At 38.2% G+C, this 9736-nt stretch overlaps 2 protein-coding genes across 2 annotated transcripts in view; both read right to left on the bottom strand.

The window, feature by feature from the left end:
* Window positions 1-1882: 1882 nt before the first annotated feature.
* On the bottom strand, window positions 1883-2257 carry LOC108571912 (the record flags this gene model as incomplete). The annotated part of the gene is made up of 1 exon (XM_017934069.1): window positions 1883-2257. A coding segment is annotated over one exon (375 nt), but the record flags the coding sequence as incomplete, so codon positions are not given.
* A 3067-nt stretch (window positions 2258-5324) lies between these two features.
* Window positions 5325-9736, bottom strand: part of LOC108571953 (CUGBP Elav-like family member 4) — a 69428-nt gene continuing 65016 nt past the window's right edge. The window contains exons 9-11 of the mRNA XM_017934110.1: window positions 9029-9187; window positions 6025-6206; window positions 5325-5713 (exon numbers count right to left, since the gene is read on the bottom strand). Of these exons, the coding sequence (XP_017789599.1) occupies window positions 6079-6206; window positions 9029-9187 (287 nt within the window). The 3' untranslated portion in view covers window positions 5325-5713; window positions 6025-6078. The remainder of the gene's footprint in view (window positions 5714-6024; window positions 6207-9028; window positions 9188-9736) is intronic.

The following is a 9736-nucleotide window of genomic DNA, read 5'->3' as shown; positions in this document are numbered from 1 at the left end:
CAAGCAAAGTATCGAAGAGAAAACAGGAAACAAAATTAAGAAAATTTGTCCAAATTATGTTCAAAGTATCGAGCAATACATCAGCGCGCGATGACAGTGGAGAATAAAAACGAAAACGAGACTTTTGAGCGGTTAGCACGGCTAAATTGTGTACGCTGAACGGCTGTAACAGTGTCCGGCGTAACACTTCGTCAAAGAGGACTGGCTTGTGCATTTATCGGACAACCAACCGGATAAATAAACTAAACGGGAGGCGTGTGTTGTGTGTACGTAATACGCCTGCTAATAGCGATGACACTAATAGCTAATGCTATCTCGAAAATGGAATGCGTTGATTCGGTTTTAGCGGAGAGATGAACGGACCAGTCTGCGGAATAGGAAGCTCGTAGACCAGAATCTAGCTGTGGAGTCTAATCCGCTCAGCTTGTCCGTTAATCGTCTTTGCCGGACGTGTACCGAGAGACGTGCACAATGCCATGAGAAATGAAACACTCATCCACAGGTTGCCCTATCTCGCTATTTAGGGTTGGGCCTTCTGCAGAACTTGCGCTTCTCTAATGCATCAGACGGTTCGAAGATAGAAACGTGCGCATCTCCCAAAATTATGTTTACGCTCCTCTGTCTCTCTCTTGTGTGTGTATGCGTGGTGCGTGTGAGCGTGTGTGTGTGTGAGAGTGTGTGTCATTACGATTTAATCAACGCATGCGTACACAGGCTTTCCAATCGCGATTGCTCTTATGGTCTGTGATTGGACCTCGGATTAGCAAACATACGGTTGCATTAATATGTTAGGTTCCTTCCCTTATATTTGTCTTTGCCTACATGAACACATGTTTCGAATCAGTTTGTACAACAAATTTGATTTATACCATCGATCCAACGATTTCTTTCCCAATCCAACGATCCGATCACCCTCCCTATACGACGGACACGTTTCCTTCGTTTTTCTTATACTTTTTGTCGTCGTCGAATCACTCTCGAAAGAAAGTTGTACAAACAGTTTGCCGATTTCTCTCTTCCTTCTTTCTTTTCCTTTTTTCTTTTTTTTTCTCATCTTTTTCTTCCGTTTTCTCGTTTTATCACTTCAGTATATAAATAATTTCAACGCATCCGCGCGAACTATCTCTCTCTCTCTCTATCTCTCTCTCGTTTCTCAGAATGAAATCCTCCCATTTTCCAAAATGTGCACTGGTACTGCTTGGCAAAGATTTTTCTCACATTTCCTTTTTCTCTGCTAGGTGGGCGTTGTGTTTGCTGTCATACACATGCGCCTTCGAATACATCAATCTCTACATATATACATACATATGTATGTGCGCGCGCGCGCGCGCGTACGTGTAGTGGGTGATACATATTTATGTATATATGTTTGTACACAGATTTAGCATTTTCTAAAACTGACAAGAATATATACGTATGTAAGTTTATCGCATAGTATAAACTATGTATACGTCTTATAAAGTACTGATATTACTATTATTGTTGTTGCTGTTGTTGTTGTGGTTGTGGTGGTTATTGTTAATGTTATTACTATTATTTATTAATATTAACTCCTCCTTGTTTTTTTTCTTCTTCTCCGTGCTAGTTTAATTTCCATAAGTACTTATACTTGTACGCGCCACCATACACGTTACGGTACCGGGCGCTTTCTTCACATTAATTATTATGTATTAATTTTTTTTGTTACGCACGTGTATGTATAAGTGAAGATACAATAGTGTTCGCAGGATTCGCGTGTGTGTGCGAGTGTATGAACAGGCAACAAATTTACGAACAGGTGTTAAAAGCAAGGAGATGATTTCGCCGATCTCCTAAACTATCGGTACATTACTTTATATGTATACATATAAATAAATAAATAAATAAGTATATAACATTTTATTTAAATAGCATTTGTGATTCGCCACTGTTGTTTGCCTTTTACAAATCGCACTGAAATTAATGAGGTTACCGCCTTAATCTTAGGTTTACTTTTTGTATCAATTTGTTTTCGCCTTTTGCAATTGTCTTTCCTGTCGTCTGTACCTCTCGTATTTACTCTTTTTAAGGAAGATACTCTTAAATCTGAAGTGTTGTTTTTTGAAGTTGTGGCTAACGATATCTCGTTGTAATTAATTGTTTTTTCTTTTGCGTTTAATCGTGATGCGAATTTTCGAACTTCGCGTATCCTCTGCAATTCTGATTCCGTCACGTTTGCCATTTCTCTTTTCGACATTTTCGTATCAGACTCGGAATTTTCACGAAATCTTTTCTTTCTTTTCTTTTTTTTAACCAAATTTTTTCTGAAATCCTTCAAATTGTTTTCAGTACTTTGCTGATATATTGGAGACGAAGAACTTGACCCCAATTCTCCCTTTGTTTTCTTAGCCCTACATTTTTCAAGAAATTGGTTCAGGGTTATCCTCTCTCTGGTTTCGTCCTTTACATCACGGTCGTCATCATCCCTTTCAGGGAAATTATACACATCGTTATATCGAACCCATTTTCGTGAATATTTGTCACAGTGTCCACACGCAACGGCCATCTTCTTACTTCCTTTTTTTTTTTTTTGTCTCTTTTAAACCTGGTTCCTGCCCGTGATCGTGCTAAAATCGAAGCTCGCATGAAACCACTGGCGGATACACAACGACCGGGCATCGCTCGTTAAATGCCTAATGTTTTTTACTTATCGTGCTTAAAAAAATATTCAAAGTTCGTACGAGCATCGTTGCCACTCACAATATCAGTAGGCACAAATCCTATAAAACTTATTACCAACATAAGTCCCTACGTGCGTTTGTCGGTTACATCTGTTTCATGCAAACAGCTACGCACCGAAAGGGAAGTTCTTCGACCGTTCGTCGTGATCGGATAAAAATGAATTCTAAATAACAAGCAACGCTAACGAACGAAAAAACGAGAAAAAAAGATAAAAACGAAATATATTTAAAAGAAGATGAAAAAGAAAATAGACAAAAAAAAACAGCGTAAGGTACCAAGTTTGTCCTAAGAATAGAGATCGTGTGACTGTGTACGTTTAACGTTGAAAAATATCTGGTCGTATAGAATAAATTTTGGTACGCGAGATGACGTTTGATCGTAATTTTTAGGAACAACTTCGTCTCGACACAAAATCATCTTCGTACTATCTTAATCCCCAGAAACAAAAGGGAAATTATTCTAAAAACAAAATTGCACTTGATTTACCTTCTTCCTCCTTCTCTTTGGTGCCATCGAAACAATAAATACTCTATCCTACTCTCTCTCTCTCTCGGTTAGAAGAAACGAAATTATTTACTCTATGGGAATCCTTATATAAATAACAAATAAATATCTTACTAGAAAACATATTCGACGGCGAATAATAATTATAATACTTCTCCGTTACACACTGTATATAAAAAAATGACTAGACGTAGACTAGCTAATTACAAATCAAAGGAAAAAGCTTCTTTGTTTCTTTCTTTTTGAATTCAGTTAGTACAGACGATCTACTGTTTCTTTCACGTCTCCTCCTCCTTATTTCTTTCATATTCATTTGCTATCGTCAATCGGACAGAAAACGCATCTCTGCGCAAGAAGAAATCGATCTTATTTAATGTCGTCTTCGTCGTCTTCGTCTTCGTCCTGGTCTTCGTCGTCGTTCTCTTTGCCCTGTTGTTACCTTTGTTTTGTTTGGATAATCACAGCCTGGTTGACATTTCTCGGGCGATGCGTGTGTCCGGTCAGTCAAACGAGAACGATTTTGTGAATCAACGAGCTGCGAGAGCGAACAACAAACAGGATCACCCTTGATCCTTCTTTAAATTGCGAAGCGTATAGCGATCAAATCAAACGATCCTTTGTTTAAAAAAGGAACTCCGATAGAGATACATATGTATATGTGTGTGTAATTCCGGCCGGAAATTCGCTCGCAATTTGTGTCTCTTGTTTTTCCTTTCTCTCTCTCTCTCTCTCTCTCTCTCAATTTTACGATAATCATGTGTAGTTAATAATCGTGATCGTAATAATAATAATAATAATAATAATGATGATGATGATGATAAAGGGGGGTAAATGGTAATAATAATAATTAGTATTATGCTGGATAAACAAGCATCGTGGCGCGGACACCGGAGTTTTGTCAAAACGATTCCAATGTGACGCGGCACTAACGATCCCTTTTACGTTTCTTCCTCTTCATCATTTTCTTTTTCTTTTTTTTCTCCTCCTTCTCTCATTATATAAAACCTACAGCGTTAACGCGTGTGTGTATGCGTTTAATATATCTTAAACGTCAGAAGAACCGATAACCCGTGAATAATTCTCTCTCGGGTCGGCGGCGTTTCATTCCACAATTCTGTGTATCAGATATTAATAATTAATATATGTGCGTGTATATACAAGTGTAAGGTGTGTATGTAAAACGTGTGCGCGCGTGTGTGTATATGTGTGTGTGTATTTACGTGTGTTCGTAGGTAGTTTTCATTTTAGAAATTTTTTAGATGTTACGTGAGACGAGCACCCTGTATACGTGATTGACAAATTGTTCTTTTTTCGTTAGGAGAGACCGCAAGCATTGTTCACCGTCTTAGAGGTCTTGCCCGAAGACCGCTAAACATAGAAACGATATCTTAACGATAAACACTACTATCTATATTATTTACGGTAATCACGTGTAATTCGAATGACAAAAAACAAAAAAAAAAAACACAACAGAGATCGCTGTCAGATTCGACGATTTGCTTGCCTTCGAAAACGAAAGATGAAAAAAAAAAAGGTCTGGCGAAGTTGCTCGTTAAAAAGGGGTCGCGCGTGGAGGGGGGGGGACTTAATGAGTTCAACAGAACTGTTGGATTCGTGTTTTTTTCCTAAAAATCTGAAGAGGTATTTCCTTTTGTATTCTATGGATCGAATCGCCGGTAATAGTTAACTTCTTAACAGTCGGTCGGCGAAAATTGCCATGCCGTATTTTATCAGGAACTAAGAGTATTTCTTTGGTTATTGTTGCAAAGTCACCCGTCTTGAACTTTTATCGTAATATATCAAACTAGGAGTTAGTACTGTTCGTCGGAACGATAAACCTGATTGAGAGATTCCTAGCCTCTCGAATCTACTTCCCGGATGATCGGATCTTCAAGTCGTACCAAAATGATGCCTTTTCTTCAGAGAAACACGTATCGAAAGTGTATTTTTCTTTCGTTTCCCTCGGTTTTTCTTCTTCTTTTTTTTTTCTTTTTTTTTTGTTTCATTATATACGTGATACGGTTTTCCATTGTGGCAGTAGGGATCGAGAGTGAGAAGAAACGAAACGGGAAAAGAAATTGTATTAGAATAGAGCAAGAAGAAGAAGAGTTAGTGTGCAGGAGTAGCGGTAGAAGAGGAAGAGTTAGAGGAAGTAGAAGAATATATAAAGGAAAGGAAAGACGGAAAAGATTGACGTATTTCGCTTGCAGTAGACAGTTTCGTTATATCCGAGCATCCGAGAATGTTTGAAGCGTGAATTGTTGGCTCACGTTTGATTTCTCGGACTGGGTTCAGCGCTGGATATTATTAATGTTTCATTAGCATCAGACTTTTCGTCCTCGCCGTGTGGTTGCCGGCGAAGTCGTTCTACTGACTTCTAATTTTTATCCTCTAATTAATTATCTAACTAGTGTACTAGGTTATTATGGTGGAGAGCGTTGTAACGGTGATTCAAACTCGTCACTTCTGATCGTCGAGCGTTCAGTGAGCCCGTATTCTTGTACGACATCTGCAAAATTAAAAATCATCGATACTTTTCAGTTTGTTGATATGTATTCCAATTAAAATGACGTGTCGTGTGCGAAGGTAGAGGATTCGTTCAAGTTTTTAACACTAACGACAATACATCGGAACAGTGGAAAAGTTGAACATTGGAGAGAGACTGTATCGATAAATTGTGGAGGACAATTTTTGATAAGAATATATCACACCGAACTTCGACATTTTTAAATAGAAGGTGTACCGAATATGTTATATTTACTTGTTACTTGTTTACTTTTATCGATGACAATTTCTTTGTTTTTTTTTCTTTGAACTTACTCTGTTTATGATATAGGGTGCGTAACGTCCAGTTTCTCTAAGCTAGGACTTTGGTTAGTATGGCCGGCTTGCGTCCTTGGGCCTTTTTAACTGGACTTTTAAACGCTTCATCCCTATCTGGAAGCCATTCATCGATTGAATCGCTGTCTGCGCGCTTCCTGGATTGTCGAACGACACGAAACCTAAAAGAATCAAAGGGTACAATTTTTTTTTTTTAAACGATTCGATAAAAGAGAATCTTACAGCACAGACATTTCCGATATAACAACGAACGCTGTAAATATACGAAACGATAAATATTAGCTCTCTTTCGAATATCTGAGAACACAGTTCAACCATGGTGTTTAATCAAATGATACCATTCACCGTAGACGATGAAAAGGAAACTTTCTTCAACACGCTTTTTCGATCGTTTTTACTTCGTGTATCTAAAATTCGATTTATTTCCCACGACAAAAAATTATTCAAATTCGTCTGTAGAATTGGCTCCGTGGAAATTTATATAAACCAGGACCACGTCGAAACGGAAATATTGCAACATTGCGAATAGTAGAGAAGTTAAAAGATATCAGCGATAACCGAAATGTAAGTACGTGATTGGCTGTGATATTTGTTGACTTATCGTGAAAACGGAAAGTTCAATATCGACACCTGAGGGTATCAGATTATCTGGAAGCAGTACTCATGGGGGAGGGTTAGCAACGAACGATTTAGATTAGCTGATTCGCCGCAAGGAATAAAAAGTTTTCTACGAAGGGACCTTGTTATTATCGAAGTTTTGCCGAGAATGAGCGAAAGAGGCGAGGGAAAAAGAAGGTAGCACGATAGCGTAGCTCTTAACAACAGAAGCGCCGCTGAAAGGTCATCAGGGCCCTCCCAGTTTAAGCCAATTTTGACCATTAGCCCCGATCCAATTTTAGTTTTGCCATCATGGCGGCCTACTGCCTGACCAATCGCGCCTCTTCATCGCTCGGCGAACATCGCTTTTACTCGGAGTTCGTAAATTACTTTTACTAGGTGACTGAAGAGGCCTTAACCCTTGTTCGATGGAAAAAGATTCCTTTTCTACCCTTTTCTTTCTATTTTTCGTTCTTTACTACGGGAAATCGTCCTATTATTGGATTTTAGGAAAATAGTCGTAGGTATTGCAATTTGCTACGTGGCTAATACACGCACGAGTGAAATCACGTTACACGGAAAATAGTGTTTCGGCTGCAATGCTCAAAGGTACTTTTTCATTCCCCCTTTTTCGTTTTGTCACGTCAAAGACCCTCCACCCTTCTTTTCTTTTTTTCCTTAATTCCGGAAAGCTGATCAGAGTGTAGATTTCAAAGCACCTGCTGATTGCGAGCGAACGACATATTCGCTTCTTCTTTTTTCCTTTATTTTTTTTCATCAACGTCTCGATAATTGCACGTGGAAGGACACATTCTAAAGTTGAGAATGTAATATTCTGTATCCTTTCAACGATGAAATTCATCTAGCCGTGTACACTCTCTACGGTATCCGTATATAATTGACAGCGGAAGGTAAAAAAATATCAATCGTGCCAGTTGCACATGAGAACAGTCTAAGAAGCATGTATGTATCTGTGCGTTCATCTGTGGATGATTAATCAAAGCAGTTGTCGGCGAACATTTTCAATCCCCTCTCTTTGTCTCGATCCGCTTTGATTGACCAAAAAAGACTCGCTGACTTTGTTTCAACGGAATTACAGTTGGGAGATATTTACATTGACATTATGGCAAGTTACGATAAACTTTTGCGCTTGCGAGAATTTATTTCGTATTCGTAAGAAGATAAAAGAAATATAATTCGCAAAGGGAGTTCTCCTAGCTCTGGACAATACCTAGCCTATATTTTTGAAAATTGTTAGAACCGCGAAAACGGAGGAATGATTAGGACAAAAGACGAGTAGGCTTCGACACTTTCCAATTGCCTGTGCACAGGTAAGAAGATCAATCGATCGTTGCGTTTGGCATGAAATCCACGCATCTCGTCAATTAAACAAATTTATCTAATTTTTTCGTGACCAAAAGACACATTTTGTCGTGTTATACGTTTCGATAAGTATATTTTCAATTACTGTGCTTTCTTATTTTTATACAGTAGCTTGTCCGCTACTAGGGGAACTCTCCCTGCATTCTAATCTGAACACTACATCGACGATACTTAAATACCCAACACTTAAAGAATTTTTAAATTATCATAAATACAGGGTGCAAACGAAAGTATTGTATAAAAGGACACGAGGTGATTCCTTGTGCAAAAATAAGTGAAAAATGTGGAATGAAATTTTTTCATCCGAGGCTTAGTTTTTGAGAAAATCGGCTTTGAATTAGCTACGCATACGGTGCAAGCGTACGCACAGAAATTCAAACCCGATTTTCTCAAAAAGCAGGTCTCGAATGAAAAAATTTTATTCCACATTTATTATTTATTTTTGAATAAAGAATCACCTCCTGTCCTTTTGTAGAATACCTTCGATCACACTCTGTATAAGAAATATCTGAGATACACGTTCCTCTGTCGTAATCTTACATTTAACAAGCATCGAAATGCCTTTCTCAAATAACAATCTTCGTAATCGAGAAATTTATTCTACACACTACGTCTCGTTGTTTAAATGGATTTTTTGTTCGTGTTATATTTATCCACAGTCGAAGAGAGTTTGTTAATTACAGAAAACAACCGATGGCAGAATATTGCAAAATGAAAAGTAAAAATGCTACTGAACATGTAAGAAAAAACAAAAAAGGTTGTTTCGATTAGTATATATCATAAATCACAGTGAGAAAACAATGAAAAAACTGATTTTTTCTATCATATTGACTTTCATCCTTCATCCAATCAGCCTAGCATTGAAATCGCTGATATCCATCATCATATATCCATCCTACCTTTGAACAATTTCAGTGCCGGCCCGTCTATCTGTTTAACGGCCTTTCGTTTCTCTCTTCCTGGTCACTTCTCGATCTGTTTTTGGTGGAAATGATACACTTACCGAAGCATTTACTCTGGTTGGTGGCACGGTCGATGAAAACTTTCGAGGATATGACGTTGCCAAAAGGGACGAACATCTGCATAAGCTCACTGTCTCCGAAATCCTGAGGCAGGTGGTAGATGAACAGGTTGCAGCCCTCGGGTCCTGAGATAGAGCATCCTACCATATAAATCAGAGCACATCTAAACATCTAAACTTGAAGTATAATACTCAAGTTAGAATGTTAGTTCTGGATGAATTTACTTTCTTCAGAATATAATGATTTTTTCGACGCGATCGGAGAGTCACCTCGCATATTAGCGGGGATACGTACATTCTTCTCTCCTTGTTCTTTTCGATTCTCTTGATTAGATGCGTTTTTGATGAATGAAGATGAAGAATTCGTGATCGTCTCTCAATGACATATCTGATTTCTCTCTCGTCTCACGGAAGTACAAAGGACGATAAGCAGATAGTGAATGTGTTGTTACCATGAAATGGCACGATAGGATGACTCGAAAATAAACATCGGACAAAAATTAAACGAAAGGAAGGGCTGCTCGGACAAAGCGAGATGATACCATGCATGTGGAAAGAGAAAACGAGAGGAAGTAACAAAAAAAGAAAAAAAAAAAAATGGAAAGAAAGAAGGAAGAAGCGAAAATGGAGGGCGAAAGATGAAGTTGAAAAGCGGGAAAATTGCGGAGGGAGAATGAAGTGAAAATTGGA

Source organism: Habropoda laboriosa, unplaced genomic scaffold, assembly GCF_001263275.1.
Source record: "Habropoda laboriosa isolate 0110345459 unplaced genomic scaffold, ASM126327v1 scaffold67, whole genome shotgun sequence".
Lineage (NCBI taxonomy): Eukaryota > Metazoa > Arthropoda > Insecta > Hymenoptera > Apidae > Habropoda > Habropoda laboriosa.
This window is presented reverse-complemented; position numbering and strand designations above follow the sequence as displayed.